The 19,769-nt window shown below is 36.8% G+C and overlaps 1 protein-coding gene across 4 annotated transcripts in view; it reads right to left on the reverse strand.

Annotated features, from left to right (window-relative positions):
- Window positions 1-19,129, reverse strand: part of LOC134247770 (bridge-like lipid transfer protein family member 1) — a 35,277-nt gene extending 16,148 nt beyond the window's left edge. For 2 of the 4 annotated variants that reach the window (XM_062730158.1, XM_062730155.1), the window contains exons 1-29: window positions 18,856-19,129; window positions 18,289-18,489; window positions 17,901-18,038; window positions 17,442-17,618; window positions 16,904-17,149; window positions 15,011-16,643; window positions 14,798-14,912; window positions 14,390-14,624; window positions 12,973-13,913; window positions 12,303-12,461; window positions 11,857-12,037; window positions 9,494-11,585; window positions 9,012-9,161; window positions 8,594-8,687; window positions 7,652-7,864; window positions 7,094-7,289; window positions 6,746-6,835; window positions 6,407-6,427; window positions 5,150-5,389; window positions 4,758-4,880; window positions 4,414-4,531; window positions 4,191-4,264; window positions 3,896-3,979; window positions 3,543-3,639; window positions 3,327-3,400; window positions 3,042-3,182; window positions 1,000-1,129; window positions 687-833; window positions 270-478 (exon numbers count right to left, since the gene is read on the reverse strand). In XM_062730158.1, coding sequence (XP_062586142.1) covers window positions 270-478; window positions 687-833; window positions 1,000-1,129; window positions 3,042-3,182; window positions 3,327-3,400; window positions 3,543-3,639; window positions 3,896-3,979; window positions 4,191-4,264; window positions 4,414-4,531; window positions 4,758-4,880; window positions 5,150-5,389; window positions 6,407-6,427; window positions 6,746-6,835; window positions 7,094-7,289; window positions 7,652-7,864; window positions 8,594-8,687; window positions 9,012-9,161; window positions 9,494-11,585; window positions 11,857-12,037; window positions 12,303-12,461; window positions 12,973-13,913; window positions 14,390-14,624; window positions 14,798-14,912; window positions 15,011-16,643; window positions 16,904-17,149; window positions 17,442-17,618; window positions 17,901-18,038; window positions 18,289-18,489; window positions 18,856-19,065 — 8,529 coding nt within the window. In that variant the 5' untranslated portion in view covers window positions 19,066-19,129. The remainder of the gene's footprint in view (window positions 1-269; window positions 479-686; window positions 834-999; window positions 1,130-3,041; window positions 3,183-3,326; window positions 3,401-3,542; window positions 3,640-3,895; window positions 3,980-4,190; window positions 4,265-4,413; window positions 4,532-4,757; window positions 4,881-5,149; window positions 5,390-6,406; window positions 6,428-6,745; window positions 6,836-7,093; window positions 7,290-7,651; window positions 7,865-8,593; window positions 8,688-9,011; window positions 9,162-9,493; window positions 11,586-11,856; window positions 12,038-12,302; window positions 12,462-12,972; window positions 13,914-14,389; window positions 14,625-14,797; window positions 14,913-15,010; window positions 16,644-16,903; window positions 17,150-17,441; window positions 17,619-17,900; window positions 18,039-18,288; window positions 18,490-18,855) is intronic. The other 2 variants (XM_062730156.1, XM_062730157.1) reach the window with 2 other exon arrangements.
- Between the last annotated feature and the right edge of the window lie 640 nt (window positions 19,130-19,769).

A 19,769-nucleotide genomic window follows, 5' to 3' on the forward strand; every position in this document is an offset into this window, starting at 1 on the left:
TCTTGAGCAGGGGCCCGTTTTACAAAAGAATTTACGACTAAGACCAACATTTACTTCCGCTTGTAACTTTCTAATTTACTTAAATTTGAAAATGGCTTCAATGTTTTTAAAAGGAATCTAGAAAGATGTTTAAAAGCTAGCAATTTTTAAGAGAATAATTAATTTCGAAAAATTCTACAATCAACTAAAGTTTTGGTCTTAGTCATAAGTTCTTTTGTAAAACAGCCCCAGAGTTTCTCTTAATGATTTTATCATTAAGCTAGACTCACAACCTCAGAAGGACTGTTTGGAGAGAAAACGTGATCTGACCGGGCATCCACTTCATCATCTGACAACTCTTCATCTGATTCGCCTGCCAGGGCGGTCAGGGTTTTACCTAACGCCGACAGACATTTACCAACGTTGGTGTTTAGGTGTACTGCTATACCCTGCATTTCCCATCTCACATTCAGGATCCATTTAGCATTACTGTTAGGATCTAAGGGCAAAATATTAAAATTAATGTTGAATTGTTACAGTTGTTATACCTATATAAAACTAACTATGTATTAAACTTGAAATATAATGATAATCTACACTTTTGAATATTATTTTCAGTATTCCAAATTAAACTGCTATGTGACAATAAATAAATTCAATCTTAGCTATGCCTACCACCAGAGCAGAGCACTATCTACATTGTATACCTGTAGTTTGCTTGCTGATGGTCCTGGAGCATACTTCATACGTCCCCTCTGGTACCACACAGGCATTCATTACAGGGCTCTCACAGGGGTCAGGCTTCCAATCATCCCAGGACGTCTCAAAATCATCCGCAAATCTCAGGCAGAATTCTGGAAATTATCTCAGTATTATCATTACACTGACACCTAACTGCATTCTAGAAGGCTATACAATCATTTAATATTTCTAATCTAGTTGTTTATGACTGCATATTTTCCTGAAAGTTAGAACATTTCAATTTAAACTGCATTTGTTTATCATAAAATCCCTCCTGACCTTGAAATCTGCCCTTGCTGACCAGTGACCCTGAGGAACACGCTGAGATCTGAGTTCCCTTGATGGTCAATACTAAGGCTGACCCCGGCTCATTGTCAACAAAAACTGTCTGTGGGGTGGCAGGGTACAACTGAAAACACAAATAAATGTTGACACATGAAAACATATACAGGTTTTAGATTATCAAAACATGAACATGATGAACATGTACATATACGAGGGGTGTTAGAAAAGTTCGCGGACAAGTTCTATTGTAAGCGCGCTATTTGCAGGAAACCAACGAAACTTGGCAGATAATAACTTGAGATATTTTGCAATAAATGTGCGAAGATTTGACTGTTTTCAATACTCCAATAAAAAAAATACAGCCTAATTATTATGAAAAGATACGCTTCACGGAGCATCTCATTTTTTTGAAAGTTTTCATTTTGTTCGCATTTTTTCAAATTGAATTAATGTACATATTTAGCGCATAAAAATGCACGATATTTTATAAATTTTATGAAAACAATTAAATTGATTTTTAAATGTGAAAGTCAAAAAAATTAACGTCAACATGAGCAGTCATAAAATTCTGTGTGCAGGCAGGAAAATCGCCGAAGGAGACCAAAATCTTCTTAGATGCTGCTGGTGATGGCCCACATTTCTAGGACAAAATGGCATCAGAGGTTTAATGACTGATATTTTCGACGATGATCGCACCGGAAGACCACAAGAAGTGAGTGATAATGTCAGAGAATCGGTACTTAGGGAGTTGAACAATGACAGGAGAGTCTCTGTGCGTGACATTGCAGACTTTAGTATTCCAACCATACACCAGATAATCAAAAAATCTGAACTTTCAGAAACTTTGTGCACGATGGGTGCCAAGATTGCTCTCTGTGGAGGCGGGTTTCGGCACACAGACGCCTGAAGGTGAGGCATTTCTGGGGCAAATAATCACTACCGATGAGACCTGGTTATACCACTTTGATCCAGAAACTAAGCAACAGTCCAGCATGTGGAAGAGAAAAGGGTCACCGCCACCTAAGAAAGCAAAGGTGACGAGATCCGCAGGAAAACACATGTTTATCATGTTTATGGACATGCAGGGGGTGATTTTAACTCATGCTGTACCCAGTGGGCAGACCGTCAACGCTTATTATTATTCGAAGGTATTTATTAATCGTTTATGATAAATTAGCTTTGAAAAAAGGATATGATCTTTTTTTTTATAAAAGTCGATGATAATTTAGTGAAACGTAATCAAATAATTTAATTATTTTCTAAATATTTCTGAGCAATTTTTAATTTGTTATGAACAATTTCAAAGAATTGGTTTCAAAATACATTACACAATTTCATTTGAAGGTTGTTCGGCGTGACCTGATTCAGGCCTTACGAAAGAGACGCCCAGAAGTTGCTGCTAATTTAAACTCGGTAATATTTCACCAAGACAATGCCCCCGCACACACTGCACAGTCAACCACTGGACATTGATTTACTGGATTTTAGCTCTTGCAGCACCCCCCATACAGACCTTGCGCCGATGGACTTTGCTTTATTTACCTAAAGGCACAACTTATCGATATGCTACAAAAGACATTCTACAAAAACTTGACAAATCGTGGTTTAAAGATACATTTCATAAATGGGTTAAAAGGCATGAAAAGTGCGTGGAACTGAATGGGATTTACTTTGAAAAAGAGTAACAAGTTTACTGTCAGTTGTTTGACGTCACATGACGTCGTAGAAATATCAAGAGGTGCTCCATGGATCTAGATCATGTAAAATAAAAATCGTTGTATATTTTGAAATTTTTATTGAATTCATCTGTTTTTTTGCATACTTATCATCAATTGATAGTCATTTAACAGAACATACGTTATTCTTTACAGAACACGATAGATTTTCCGTAATTCAATGTGTCCGCGAACTTTTCTAACACCCCTCGTACATGTATTTAGTTTTAAGATTAACCTGATTATAAATTTTATAGACTTTGTTAAATGTGAAAGTAAGACATGAAAAGTATCATTTTCAAAAGCAAAGAAAAAAGGAACCTGAGAGACAGAAGTAACAGGAACACAGATCCCCATATCATCGACGGTCAGCTGTAGGAAGAGTGTGCTGAGAGAGGCGGGGGACACAGCAGCCTTCACAGGAGGGATCCGGTCTATTACCTGTCTGGTGGCATTCAACACCTAACAGGGAAATACAAACACTTAGGTGTAGGGAGGGTTTGTATCAAACATTCTATTTAAAAGAGTTATTTATCAGGATTATAGTTTACCTCTCTAGAAATTTTAAAACATAGGATTTTTATGAAAACTAAGGGCTATTATTACCTCTGTATTTAGTGCCATTCTCTGTTCTGTCCAGTATTCATATGCATTCTTATAGTTCAACCAAACTAGAACAGCTGTGGAAAATAAAATAAAATCTCAAGTTATTTCCATTCAAATATGAAGTTATAAAAGGTACTGAATATTTTAAATGATAATTGATCACTATTGATGACGAGACTTCTTAATAGCCTGATACTTGTGTTGTAGACAGCTTACCTTTATCAAAAGCCAGTGGCTGGGCCAGTATGATGGGTCTCATCAGGGTGATAAGGAGAGCTTCCTGGTCCTGGGCCGCTCCAGGAATCAACTCGTCCTACAATCAGTGTACACTATATTGTAAAGAATCTACTGCAAAAACTTAGTATATACTAAAGATTTATTAATTCCTGGCTGGTGTACATGTACAAAATATCATGTACAAGAAGTCATTTCAAACTCTAGGACAAACTTCTATTTAATATAATATGGGTTTTGTCCCTTTTTAAAATTTTAGTCTATGTTAAATGAGAATAAAGTTTATGCATTCAGTGTATGTGCATTATAAAACTAATTTTTTTTTATCTTTCTACCTGTAAAGCATTTCTAATCCCAATTTTTGTCTTGAAGAATGCCATAGTCTGGAATTCAGGCTCAGCTTCTTCAAACATTGGGTTCTACAAAATTCAACAAATACAAAGTGAAAACAAGTCACACAATATCATTTTCAGTTAAAAATCATGGTAACTGTTACACACAGTGTGACATACAGCACAAAATCACATTTACATTGTATGCAAGTCTTTAGAACAATACATCCATAGAATTGTAAAAGATAATATTTTTGAAATTCTCATTTTTGCCTGTATGTATGAGATGGTGACTGACCTTGATAAGTTGTCCAAGTGCTAAGTTCAGGTTTACTTGAGCCTTGATGAACATCTTTTCATTAACTTTGTTTGCTGAAAAAAGTATCTCATATGAATCATCTGAAACAATATGATCACGGACAACACTGTAAATGATAAATAAATCTTTGAAGTAAATGTAATGTTTTATTAAAGCACTTTTATGTACTTTATGAACATGTATTTGAATCTCAGACATTTACCCTTCTGCGTCCTGTCCTCTGTAGCCATTAACACTCGGTTGGACACCTCCAGATCAACAGACCCCGTCTCTAACCTCACAGCACTGGAGGTGGGGGTGGTAGCTGTAATCTGAATTCCCTGGAGATAGGAGAGAAATATTCTGAATACAAGGGCAAAGACATACATGAACATATATTTGTTGAACTATTGGAAAATATTCTATAAACAGAAATCAAAGCTCTCTGAATTTTCCCTTGTTTGACTCAAAATATGAAACAGTGAAATTACTGACTTACTACATTAAAGAAATTCTCAGATTTGAGTATTAAATTATGCCGTCTCATTGCAGTGTAATATGACTGACCTTGAACCTGAAGCTGAAGGAGTAGAGGAGATCCTGGGTGGTCGGTTTCTCTTCCTCACCCCCCTCCCACAGGGGGACAGGCTGATCTGACCCCGACACCTTCTGTACCAACTCATTCACCTCCTTAAGGAGAAAGAAAACAAATAACAATTACAATAAAGATGAAGCACATAAAAATTATGGCAAATGCATATAATTTTCAACTTTACACCAACATCAAAATTAATTTTAGTATATCCATTATATTTTTTTTTACATTGAACATACATGACCATTGTGGATTTCAAATGACAATTATACAAATTTGTCAACATTTATATCCAACAGGTGTTCAGAACAATTTGTTCACTTTCAGTTGGTTGTCTCCAAGAACATGATTTTTTACACAATACCTTCATGAAAACTTTCTGCACAAAGACTAGATGATTGAGAAGATCGGTGGTCAGACTGTGTTCCAGCATGCCAATCTCTGCCACGGCGTGTAGGAAGTCTCCCTCCTTAAGGACCAGCCCCTCCCCTAGCTTATCTGAGGGGGACTCCATCTGCTTGTGGGGGCGGTAGTCAGCGTACATGTGTATGGGAGGTAACTCTATCTCTGCCTCGGAGGGAAGAGAGGTCTCAGTTGTCTGCACCTGAAAAAGGATATCAACAACATAAAACTTTGTATATTAGCAATAACATAATCTAATTTTATTAATGTAAGGTTAATACATGAGATCTAATTATCTATTTTGCATGTGAAAATATTAGCCTAAGGATAGATTATATGACATAAATTAAACAAATAATTATTATCTTATTGATTAATACTGCATCAATGAGTCTTTGCAATAGGAAAGAGTCATGGGTTAGTAGAGAAAGAGTTATATATTTTGACAAACAAAGAAGATGTACATGTATAACAATGTACAGTTTAAAGTGAACAGTTTCACTTGGGAGTCATGTATCAAAAAGCAATTCATAGTGCGCACAAGAAAACAGCGACTACAATTTACAACTGCATCAACAGAATAAATTATAATTATTCTTATATCACACCTAAATCACACTCCACTTAAACAAAAATCTAGTTAACAGTAAAATTTCATTACAGTGCCTTATCATTGGGGCTTTTCTATATCTTTATCTAATTTAAGCAAATTATTGTGTAAACATGTATTGATTCATGTATTTTGAAATGCTTTATACCGCAAACACTCTTTCCATGGTGACTGTCATATTAATTTTAAAATGCTTAGACTAGAGCAGTATAAAGCAAGCTTCTGTTCTTTTTGTTTCTTATTTTTTAAATTTGATTGAATGCATATGTTTGTTGTTGAATTAAAATTTCCTAAAACTTGGAAAAAATTTTCTAATTTTGTTTTTGGTTGGGAAAACAAAATTTCAATTCATCCTCTGTTTTTTATCTAATCATATGCTAAAATAAAGTTTAGATTTTATCACATTCTCTACTCTTAAACCCATTAGAAATCATTTAATCACACTGCCTGATTTTTTTTTTTAAAAAGACCAATTACAGATTGAATATACAGTGTATATGCAAGAAATGCAAAGAAGCAGCAAAGTGTCTTTCAAGAACTGAAAATATTGTGTCAGCCATACTTTTCACCAGATGTGATGTCACCAAGGTGATTGTACACTCTACCTACCTCTCGGATTAGATCGACGCGCTATAGACAGGATTAATATGGATGATTAATAAAGTAACACAAAGAAAAATTCACATAAAGCAACAATCATCAAAAATAATCTTCACAAAATCACTGATGATCATAACAAAGACATGGAAGACGAAAAAGGAGATAAAGACTGTCACAATGTTTATGATGAGGAAGGCGGCAGCCATGATGACAAACAAAAATTATAATAATGGAAACAATAACAGAGAGAACAATGATTCTGACAAATGTAGCTTTAAACATGAACTGGCAGACAATGCTCAGCCAAATAAATCAAGGATAGTACAATAAATATCACAAAGACCTCACCTTGGATTTAAAGCTGAGCTGGTGTTTCTGGAGATCCATTGTAAATCGGGATTTTTTGCCAGTCATTCCGCTCAAGGAAACTGGGCCAGTCTGTGATAGAATAATTAGGACTTTACTATAGTTATGACACTATTTTAGTGACCTTATAATTAAAGCTGACAACAGGTAACACATTCAATAATTACATCAAACTTTCAATATTTTTATCATAAAAAACCATCTTGTAGTATGAATAAAATTGTTATTTCTCTTTGAAATTTTGCTTAAGGGGACTTTTCAAATAATAAAGTTGAAATTGTACAATTTAAGCATAAAGAAGATGAAACTGTATCTTATATCTAAACTCACCTTGTGTTGAGCCTTGAGAGAGGGTAACAGAGAGGCCCCTGTGATGAGTCCTTGAAATATGGCCTTGACATGGATGTGGAGGAATTTAGGTCGATTGAGTTTTTCCCCCTCCTTTGGCGGGGCCTTGGGTTTACGGACAGGTTCACCGGTACAAGTCTCTGCACTGCTTACTTCCTGTACCGTCTCCAGATTACGACTAAAAACAAATTCCAATCCTTAACATTTTTATTGAATACCAATAACATTGAGGACATCAGGAGACAAAATTTGAACTTGTTTATACATAATGTACCTGTAATTTCAATTATGTTTTGCCTGAAATTATAATAGAATTCATAGGATGAGATTTCTTTATGAAAATTATATACTGTAAAAGCTAAGAACATTTTGTGAATTACATGGGAAAACAATTTCACACCATGCATAAAATGCCCTTAATACAAACCTTTTAATTAACCTTTTTCAATGCTCTAATTTTGTTATCCATTATGTACCTGCCTTTTTACACTAAATATTTTTTCAACCACTGAAAAGCCATCCGGACAATTAAAATATTACCTTGACCTAGACACGGGTCTTCTGAACTCTTGTAGTGTACTGGAGATCTGCTTGGAGCCTCTAGTCATCATGCCATGGAGGACGACGGGGTGCTGTGGGATATCTACCTCAATCAGTCCGACGGAAATCATAGCAGAGTTATGCTCCTTGCCTCTCCTCAGAATGGTGGTATGTAGAGCTTGGGTCTTATCAATATTAACAGTGACGACCGTCCTGTAATGACATTAAAACAGCTATAAACATATATACTGATCTCATTTTTAAAATTTCTAATTATATCATACAAGTCAAATAACTTGAATGTACATGTACATGTATGATAAGTTTTTATTTTAGGTTAACACAAATTTTCTTCCAAATAACTCTGTTAACTACATTTAATATATTAAACAATACATGTAGTTGGTCATTTGTTATGTATCAAAAGGATACAATAAGTATAAAACTCATAGTTAGAAGAAACTAATGGACACATACATTTATTACAAGATATAAATGTAGTACGTTGAAAATCTAACTCATGTGAATTCAATAGAGTTCACAAATTATATACAGTTACATGTATGTAAGTCACATTTACACTAGTCTGTAAAACAGTTTTACTTACAGTTTAGATTTGGGAATGTGCAGAGGTCTAAGTAGTTAACAACACATATTTCTGTTACATATAATTTGTTCTCAAGGAATTCAAAAATGTTCGCCAAAGAAGTTACATACAACATATACAAATTATAAAACTTAATCACAACTATCCATTGATATTTAAGAATGTTTCAACTTTGGATTCCATGCCTTTTATATTTATTTGTGTTTTCTTGAGAAAAAAATCATATTATATAGAAAAGTACTTGTAAAGTCTTCCTTCAATTTGTCATTATTATGTCTTATTGTAGTTTTTAAATACAGTTCTGACTCCCTTCACAACCCCATGTCATTACTTACTTCATTTCTGGGGGAATCCCCTCAAACAGCTGTACCAGGGTGTGTCCAATGTGAGCTGTGACGGAAGATTCTGAGGACTTCCTCTGGACAAAACCTACAATTTACATACAACTTATTAATAAATTAATTCCAAATTCATCTCAAATGACTCAACTTTTTAAAATCATTCAGTGCATATCATTTCATGCAAAACACCTAAACATGTTCCACACATCAAAGTTAGAATTTCTCAGATACTGATAAGGTTTGGTCCAGACTTATTTTAAAGTATTTTGATATTCAACATTTCAACATAAGCACTGCAAAATATAAACAGTGAGTGCTGTAATTTATACAAAAAATTTGAATGTAATCAATTTCTGATCTAGGTTAAATTTTGACAAAGAATTATTATTATCAATCCACAGTGTAAACCCACCCTTCACTTTTTCTCTGTATGTGCCACTGGCATGTACATTTTTCAGTTTGGCTTCCAGCTTCAGTCCACTCAGAACAGCCAGGATTTTGACTTCTTCTACTTTAGCAATGCCAAAAACTACCAAAGGAATTGTCTCCCCAACATAAATACCTGTGAATTCGAAATATCACAAAAGTATGAATAATTTCTCATTGAGTAAGAATGTGGCATGTTTGTACTGAGAGGGAATAAATAGAAATTCATATAAATGTGTACAGCAAAACTCGTTTAGTACGAACACGGATATTGCAAATTTACGGATATAGCGAAGTCATCTTGGATCCCCAGCTATATAAATTTAATGAATTTCTTATACAGTTATAACAAATTACGAATATAGCGAAGTAATTTCATAGGTCCCAGTGACTTCGTTATAACCGAGTTTCGCTGTACTTCAATACTGTTTAGTGGATAATTCACACAGTATATGAAATAGAACTTACTTTGTTTGAACCTGGCCTGAGTGATAGATTGCCTGGGTTTACTTGGTATACCAATGTTCTTCTCCTCATCATTTAGGTCCTCAATCTTAGTATTATTCCCAGTTTTACCCTCGTCTGATGTCACTTCCTGTGGTTCCTCCCCCTCCTCATGGACCTCAGCCTCTGATTCCTCCTCAATGACCGGTAACTTTGAGGATGGCTTCCTTTTTACTGTTTTGGGTTCTGGCATGGTGGAATACAGTTCTAGCAGATGATACAATGTCTTCCAGCATTTTGGAGTAGTGGCATGGATCTCATCTATAAAGGTTTTCTCTGTCACTGCTGGTGAGGATGTTTCCTCTATGTCTATTGTCACTGTCTCACTGAGGTTCAGGGACTGAGGAGGAGTGAGGACTCCAGTGGACTGACTCTCTGTCATTCCTCCTCCTACTCCTTCTGTCCCTCCTTGGGAGGACTTTTCCTCCCTTGGGGATTTTTCTGATTCAGATTTAGCAGTATCAAATTTAACAACAACAGGCTGTTTCTCACTTATTTCTGGTTTCCAAGTACTGGGAGTACTGGGAGTTACCTCTGTTGACATTGGACTGAGCCCCTCTGACATGTTAGAGGCCTGGGTGTCTGCACTAGAGCTAGAACCTTTAGATCCTTGCTTCCTGTGAGTTCTTGTCCATTCACCAGCAGAACTGCTCTGTTTTAGTTCATTACGAGTTTCCTCCACATTTTCAGCCATTGTTACAAACTGGTGGATAAGCCTCAACAGAGGCATATCCACATGTTGAGTCACTGAGTTACAGTTGATCATGAAGTTCACTTGTAAAGTTGTTGGTTTGGCTTCTAGCTTGTGCATGGCAAAATTCAACTGACAGTTTGGATCAAATGTCTCTCCTGATTCTTTATCAAAATCTATCACATCCTTCATCCCAACACTGACACAGAAGTCGTGACACATAAAGGCTGGCATCTCGTCCGTCAGGTTCAATAATTTTGTTCGATGTTTCTTACTTTTCCCTTTACCCCTTCTTTTTCCAGAATCAGAAATCTCAATTTTAAGGTATTTCAGCTTTCCCTCCAAAGACAGAACTCCACCAAATTTTTTCATCATGGCTGAGGGTCTGACACCTTCAACATGCAGACCAACACTTTGTAAAAATGGTTTGAAAAAGCTCTGTGCATCAGCCAGTTGCATGATGGATGTCAAAGAATTGAACTGTTGGTCTGTAAGATCCAGCTTACTATCGTCTTGACTCCAAGCACTACCAAAAGCATTGATCAGTGAATCATGCCTCTTCATTGCAGGATTTTCATCATAAGATTGCTGGAATTCATCGTCCCTTTGCATGGCCATCCAGTGGTACAAGTCCCTGTTTTTATCCTCTCTGTTCTTTAAAATAGATGCCTTTGGTAATTCTGCTTTCATTGGGGTAGCAGGTGGTGTTTCTTCTAAACTGGTCAAACTAGCTGCTGCTGAGTGGAAGCTGTAGGTACTTTCATTCCTAGCTATGTTGGGTGCCTGGAGGTTACCGCTAATCTTACTGAACAAGGTGGGCTTTCTGTCTGGTGAGTCAAAGAGACTAGTTGTTGGAGGTGTCCCCGAAGCAGATTGGTGAACCTTTCCCAGGATTTTCCGCCTTACTGAAGAATTCCTGCTCTCTGCCTCTGGCTGCTCCACCTGCTCATTTAAGCTGGGAATAGAGGTGGAATGATGAACCGATCTCTCCTCAGACAGAAGCAATGAAGCACGCTCATCCACTGTATCCATCTGCTCAGTGGTGCTCTCTAGTTCAACTCGCATGTCATCATCATCTCCATTCTCGGGCAGAGCAAACTTCACTGTGTAAGGTCGGACACTTTTCCTGTCTTTGAAGTTGATTTTGGACATCTGAGGCATGTACAGGAGGTTCTTCCATTGCCTGGTGAGGGCCAGGATGCCTTTCTGGATGGTGATGAGTTGGGGGATGGTGTCAGACACCACTGCCTCCTCCACGGGCTGTGTCCCCACCTTGTTGAGGTACCGTCGTAGTGCGGTCAGCAGCTGACATGAAGGCTCCTCCAGGAGAGTGGAGGCCAGAGTTGTCACTTTACTGTATTTGCTCTAAATGTCATAAAGAATGGATTGTTATAAATCAGATTTCAAAGAGATCTTCAGTTACTCAAATTTCATAAAAATTCTGCATTTCTTTTTTTTTTAATCTACAATTCAAGTATGTATTCCTTTAACAATAACAATGTGACTGAACTCATCCTTAGCAAATCCTTAGAATGAAAAACAATAACAATGTGACTGATCTCATTCTTAGCAAATCCTTAGAATGAAAATCCTCATAAACCTACTTTAATTGAATCACACAATAATAATCACATACCTTTTTGGGTAGTTTGATTCCTTCCACCTCCAGAGCGTTGGTCATTATACAGGCCACTACAGAACTGGTCCTGTGGGTGAGGGTCAGTATCATTGACCGGATCTCGGTCATCAAGCGGTCAGCTGGGTTCAACCAAGCATTAATGGCAGTGGTAGCAGTACTGAGCAGATTCCAGTCTAGTCTGGGATATGTACAGGAATTTTTTTTATTTTATTAAAAGATATGTACACAGCAAATAGGTCTCATATCACTTTCAAAAAATAAAAGTTTCAGATTAACTGACCAATTTCAATTTTAACAAAAACATTTGCTGCCAATTTCAGATGTGTTCATATAGATGAAATTAAAATGGAATAATTTTCATGTGATTCTCAACTATTCACAAAGGATTAATTTTACAGAAAAAATTTGCCAACTCTAATTCATATGAACATCTTTTTACTTACTTTGTAAAGTCGACTTTGCGTTTGATTGAGATGGGTGGTGGAGCAGCAAAGTTGAGCCAGATGGTACTGAGTTCTAGTATCCCACTGGAAGCATCCCCCTTCAGATCCTCATTTGTATGGGTGTCTCCAATACTGGAGCAACTGGATGGAATGGATACCCTGAATTACAAAAAACACACAATTGTTAGGATAACTATTATCAAATATGTGAATAATTGTCTGAAAGATAGTTTCAACTTCCTTGAAATCAAATGATGTAGACTCAATCATGTTTTGTACACGGACAAGTCAATTTTTTTTTATAAGAGGGATCATTGGAAATCTGTAATAATTATGATTATTTTATGTTTAACTTCAGCTACATGTAAAACACTGCATTGTTCATAATGAGAATACCATTTCTTTTTTTCAAAATTTGGAACAAATGATGTTAGAGCATTTAAAGACTGGTGCAAAACATCTCAAGAGTATAATGTGGGTCAAAAATCAAATGATCAGATCAGAAAAAATCTAACAAGTAGTTTGCATTCTACTTACATGTATTTGACTTATTAAACATTCAATGTAGAGATCCAAGTAGCCCAACTTCATGTAACAAAAATATGTACAACTTTTCCCAATTTTTATCACCATTGATGTCTTTCAAAAGATGCCATTATGAAACACTTACATGGAATCATATGAGTGAACAGAAGATGCGTCTGTGGCATCCTGCCTTTTGGGAGGCTCTCGCTTTGTGGGGGATTTTCCCTCCTTTCTATCCCCTAGATGCCAATTAATTTCTTGCTTTGTAGAGTTCTGAATATCTTCCAATTTCTTTGAAATATTGTCCATTTTCCTTTGAAAATCTGCATCAGTGATGTCTTTAAAGCCCAGTCTCCTAACAGCAGTAGCTTTAATGTCTTCTAAACCACATTCAAACATAATATACCCAATGCCTTTATCATGGATGTGATACGATTCTCTACTTTCCTGCCTCCGGAGTTTTGGAGGCCTTTTCTCTTCCTCAAAACTGCCCTGTTTGAAGAGTCTGGGTAGTGTTCCTCCTCTTCCCTCACTGTCTCTGCTTGTCTGTCTGCTAAATGAAGAGTGTCTGCTGGGCCTGGATTTTGGAGAATGGGCCACAGAATCTTTCCTGGCACTACTACTACGTCTTATCTTCATATATCCTGGAGCTCCCGTGATGGGGAATTCATCAAATTTAAACAGAACTTTTGACCGGTGCTCAGGGATAGCTGTCAAATGAATGTCATCCATGTAATTACTATGCTTCAGTAGTCTTTGTAACTGCAGATGAATTCTTGCTATCTTCAGTGTCCCAACATCCTCCTCTCGACAAACTTCCGTTAACTGTTTGTCCGCCTGTCTGTCTGTAAAATTCATCTCTGTTGAAGTTCGTCCTGGCCTCTTTTTGGGGGACATCTGTGGGTTGTTGACCTGAATGGAATCGGTCAGGGTTTTACAGGAGTGACTGTTGGACAGTAACTGACACTCCACGTTGTCTATACACAGGGCCAGGAGAGAGACACAGGTCAAATCATGGAGATTATCCAGAGCTGAGAAAGAGATGACCTCCTCAACTAATCCAGCTTGTAAAACACAAATGTTGATCTGAAAAAAGGACATAATGCATAATTATACAGACTGAAAAAAGAAATTTCTGTAAATACATGTACATGTATGTAAATCAAGGACAAACTGCTGGATTAGCTTTAAAAATATGTCACTGAATGAAAAATTAACCTAGCTATTAATAGACTTTTACATACAGGCAAATCCCAAATACGCGATTTCCTCTAACCTTGAACAAATGCAGTTACAATGTATATCTTGGAGATTATATAACCTTAGACATTTTCAGAGTTAATCATTTACTGTGAATTTTCGCCCCGTTTTATTTTCGCCTCTTTCACTCTTGTCACAAGTGGGCAAATTTTAAATGGGGGGAATTCAAAGAACACAGTCAGAACAAATTCTTAAACAGAACTGTGACTTGGTGAATTTAAAATGGGGGAAAATTGATAGCAGGTGAAAAAGGACAAAATTACATGGGGTGAAAATAACCCTGTATACAGTAGCTGCAGTACCTTGGACACAGTGAGCAGAGCCTGTATACTTGATGTCTTCATGTGCCCCTCCTGGTTGCGACTCTCGGTACTGAACTGTCTCTCTGGGACCTGCTTCTCTGTCCCGTCCTCAGCTGTCTCCTCCTTCTTCAGTCGATTCTGTCGCTTCAGACGCTCCAGACACTGGCTGTGTAGGCCATCAATGAGCGAGTTGGGATGAAGGGATTCTAGAGTTGGTGTTACAGCCTCAGCATATCTGATTTCACAGAAAAAAAAAATCTGTAAACTTAACTGGATACGGATTAATATCAGAAAAGAGAAATGGCACAATATGAACCATTACATGTTATACTCTACTTTTCTAAGAAGTCCATAGAGTTATTAAAGGCTGAACTATATTTGATTTTTTTATGATAATCGTATATGTACCTTGTGAAAGATTCTAGAAATAGTGGTGTGATAGTTATGTCCATTGAGCCATGAAGTTTGACCACTCCAGTTGTAATAGAGGCATTCTCCAAAAGGGTTTCCTCTGCCATCACTCCTGTAAAACACATTCAATATAAAATATTTGTGCATAAATATCAATTTACTTGATTTCATAGTACGTACTGTATCAATTATATATCAAATTTTCTTTACCATTTGGAACATTTCCATCTGTAGTTGTCCATGGATCAGGTGCATCAGGAATTGATTTTTCTTTTGTTGTCATCAGTCCTGTGGAGAATCCTTGTCTTATTCTTCTAAAATGTGGAAGGCAAGCAGGGCTATGTATGTACTGCTGAGACTGACTAACTGATGACAAGGAGTATGCTGAATGGTTGTGCTTCATCTCACCAGAGCCATGGATTGGCTGAGGAGCGGACCAATCCTTACAATCGTACTGAGTCAGGTGACCTGAGTAGCAGTTCATGAGTATTGGAGATTCTGTGATTGGTTTGTTCACTTGGCCATGTAAATCAACCATAGAGAAATTTTCCAAGATTTCTTGAGAATCTAATTCATCGGAAAAGTCACTCTGGTCAGTGGCAGCAGACTCAAAAGACAGTGTGGAGTCGGTTGTGGACCCACTTCGCTGTCTTTCCACCACAGATTGTTTGGATGGTTGGAAGATGACAGTTTCATTGGATGGATCATTGTCTACTGATGTTATGGTCTGATCCTGACTTGCAGTGGATAAGATGCTATTATCCATGCTACCTCCTGACATAACAGTGGTGTTCTCCAAATTATCTTCCTCAGCAGAGTAGTATCTCTCACTCTCTAGAGACACCACAGAATAGGCCTTCTCTTGCCTTAAACTCCTGGGTGAAGCCTTTGATAAATTAGATATTGATGTTCTAGAGGACTTGACGTCCTCAAAATCAACAGATAATTTCCTTCTTCCTTCAAGTGTTGGGGAACTTGCGACACTGGACATTTGTTTACCAAATCCCTCCTCCATGCTGCTCAGCCTTGACACTAGGCTACGAGTTTCAGACATGGGACTGGTGAGAGAATCTTGTGGAAATGTATCTGATCCAGGACTAACAGTCTTGTCAGAGAAGTCTTTCACTGAATCTACTTGATCTTTTGTCCCAGTATCACTAGTATGGTCCTGATCAGCCTTACTCATAGTAGGTACAGAGCCAGCTTGACTGAGGCTCAAAGAAGGATCTTCTATCACAGTTATATTAGTTCCTGGGGATTCTGGAGTGGTCAGAAGGTCACTCATATAACCTCTAGTGAAAGTGAAATTTTTATGAGGTGAAAGTTCCCCATTATTGGGCAGAACCTCAAACACAAGCTTGTCTCTGACTAATAAACTCTGTCCAAAACCTGGATCCTGCCCCAGCGGAGAAACCTGCAGGACTGCCCTGGAAGAGGGATCTTTGGATTTTCTATGACTGAAAAATCCCACACCATTTCTGTTACTTCCAAAGAACACACATCCTCCATGACACCCACATTTGCCCACGACAGTCGGTTGAACTTTCAGTTCACACACTGGCCACAGAAACCACAATCTTTTTGTTTTCTTGTCATGAATCCTTAGGAATTTGTCCTGAAGATCATGGAAATCTGGATTAGGTAGAGCCATAGCGGCCTCAGCATCTAGTGGTCCAAATATCAAACTCCCTGACTCCAGCCAAAGTTCTGGGTGGGATTCGTCAGTTTTGAGGACAGCAGAGGAGATGAACTGTCGCAGTGAGAAGTTTTCTATTCTCCCAGTAATGCCAGCTCTTGTGTTGGTACCATGTAAGTTACAAGTGGATAATTTCACTGTGCTGACCTACAAAACAAAAGCAATGTATGTATATGTAATACTTATTTAAGATTTACTTCATTCACCTTATATCTCGTACATTGTACAATATTATGTACATGTATTCATATGAATCATTTTTTAAATGCACTTCATAAGAGAAGCTTTTCATACAGTACTGTGAAATTTCACAAAACTGGAAAGAAATCCCACATTAACTAAGACAGTAAAAAAAAATCATTCTTAAACATGGACACTAATTCATGAAGTCTCTCCTTACAACTGACCTGGACATTTAGAGCTGTCCCAGTCTCTACCAGACAGAAGTTGATGGAGTCCAGGGACACTCTGACCATCTCGTATTTAATCTCCTCTGAGGTTGGACAAGGGAAGTTGTACTGGGGCAGCATTCGACACTGGGGCTGGGGTAGCATGTGTTGACAGAACTTGTAGGGGACAGATCTTTCCATGCAGTTCTCTGGATCTTCCACCAGCATGATAAATGTTTGTATAAACTCTATCAGGTTCTGAAGCTATGAAAGAGAGTGACAATTTTAAGGAATGAAGCACATGTATGCATCTCTGTCAATTTTTGTACCGGTTTGCTTCCATCTCATACCCACAAATTAAAATATAAAATTCAAAATCTTTTTTAATTCACTACCCTTAAAGAAACTGTCATGTACTTTTAAAGTGCCAAAAAATAACTTTATCCAATTTATATTTGCTGGAAAAAAAGTTACAAAGTTCATAAAAGATTCAAAAATTTTTGTTTTGATAAAAAGAAAAATTGATTTCATATGAAAAGACTAAGACAAAATGTACCTGAGGAGAAGTGAGTTTGCCTGTCAGGTCTCCTATAATGGCCTCCACTAACCAGCCATACTCCAGGGTCTCACTGTCCAGGGGCAGGCCCTCATGGGAAAACATAGCATGACCTCTGACCTGTAACCCTGATAACCCCAGGTGACCTTCATTTAAATGCTTTGCTCCATTTTCCCTCTGAAACAAAATGTTGCAGGTTAGCTTACTAACTGGTAACAGAGTAAATAGAGAGTCCTTTGAAAATACATGTATGTGTACCATATTTTGCAACTTGTTCAAATATTGTGAGTGTATTTAGCACATGTAATGCTGTAAATGTAAGAAGGTAACAACTGCAAATACAACTGGATAATAGAAATGCTACATTATGACCAAGCACTTTATATAACTTTTATGTACACTGAAGTTCATTTTGCTGACCTATAGAGCAAGAACTTGACTTGACAGGCTATGTTTTACCTGGAATGTGTCCTTGGCAATAAGAATTGCTGGAGACAGGAGAAGCTGTAGTTTTGTCTCTTTGTAAGCCTTGTCCATCTCAAAACAGAGTCTCTCCAACAAGATGCTCGGACAAGGCAAACCATCAACATTACAATTCTACAAAGATATAAAGATCACTTTTTTAAATTCTGAAATTTTACATGTTATTGATAAATTTTTAATGGGTCAAGGTAACATTTATTTCACTTGAATATGTATATATTAATAAAAAATATATATATCCATCAAAGATCCATTGCAATACAGAGAAAAGAGAGATAATTATAACATTCAATTTGGTGAAATTGTTATAAAAAAAAATTATGAAAATGATAACAAAAATAATTTCAAAATCATATATATGTACCTTCACCAAGTGTCCATGAATATCATGAATAGCCAGTGACACAGTGACAGCAAAGGGTCGGTAGTATCTCTCATCAAATGGCCCCTGTAAGTTACAGTCCTCCACAAACAGGGGGCCCACATTTCCCTGTCCCTCCTTCCCTGGGGTCTGGGAGCCATCCTCAAAATCTGTAAATTTCTGATCCTCCCCTAAATAATTTTCCTGCAAAACAACAAATACTAATATTATATGATATCAATTAAATGTTTTATTTCCCAAAAAAATTGTTTAATCTCAATATTAGTTAAATTATGATGACAATTTAAGTTATTTATGTCATATACTGTAAATCAATTACTTTATGTAATTTAAAGTTTTCACATATTACAATGTATAATAGTATTCCTAAAGATTACATAGAGCAATAACCACAATTCGTGAAAATTTTGCCTTGCTTATCAAGAATGCATCGTGAAAAAATCGCGAAAATAGTGATCTACAATATAGTGTTACCCATTGAAATATTTCTATCTTCTTACATGAGAGAAAAGTATTTTTTTAAAAAATAAAGGAAAATCAATTGAAAACCTTGACATGAAGAAAATTTCGGAGTAGAGAACCATAAACACAGAGCATAGAAGGTGCCACTTCTAGTTCCACTGCAATCAAGTCTGATTCCATCTCCCCAGGGTCAAAATTGTCCGGTGCCTGAGGGTGGAGGTATTTGGAGGGACGGAGGGGGGCCAGGAGGGCCTCCTCATCCCCTGACTGAGGGACCTGTTGTAGTAGAACTGGCATGGGGTGGTAGGTGTATCCTATACTGATGGCAACATTAGAGGTGGTCCAGCAGTCTATCCATCCATCACTGCCAAACAGATAATAGAGTATTAAAATAGAACAAATCTTTATAAAAGTACTTTCATTACTGTTAGACTGACTGAAAGAATTCTCAATATTTTAAGTTCAGCTATGAACTGGTTTTAAATTACTGTGCAAATGCTGCTTTTGAAGGATTGCAAAAATTTTATTACTTGAATTTTATGCCCAGTTCACACGGAGAGTTTAATTTGAATTAAACGAATTAGCTTCGCTTAGTGTTCACACAGAGAATTTAATGCGAATTAGATTTGCAAATTTACTGCGCATTAAATTACTGCTAAACTAAATATTTAGTATTTAATATTGGAGGTTTGATTTTATTCATAATACATGTATATCTAAATCTTTTTATCATAAAACTTCACGATGATAATTGTACATGTAACATGAATAATTTTTAAACTTTTTATTTGGAAATTTGAGAATAGACTTATATACATTTACATGCACCACTGTACATGGTCATTTCAGTAATTACGAGTAGTACTTGTCAGTCAATTATTTTAATTAGCACGCTTTACATTAATTCAAGTCAACAGATAATAACCTGTAATTGTTAAAAGGCTTTTTAATAGCCAACAAAGCCAATCAAAACACGTGGGCCATGTGTTGTTTTCTGGCAC

This window comes from Saccostrea cucullata, unplaced genomic scaffold (assembly GCF_032062105.1).
Source record: "Saccostrea cucullata isolate Sc308-1 unplaced genomic scaffold, CSIRO_AGI_Scuc_v1 ctg1982, whole genome shotgun sequence".
Classification (NCBI taxonomy): Eukaryota; Metazoa; Mollusca; class Bivalvia; order Ostreida; family Ostreidae; genus Saccostrea; species Saccostrea cuccullata.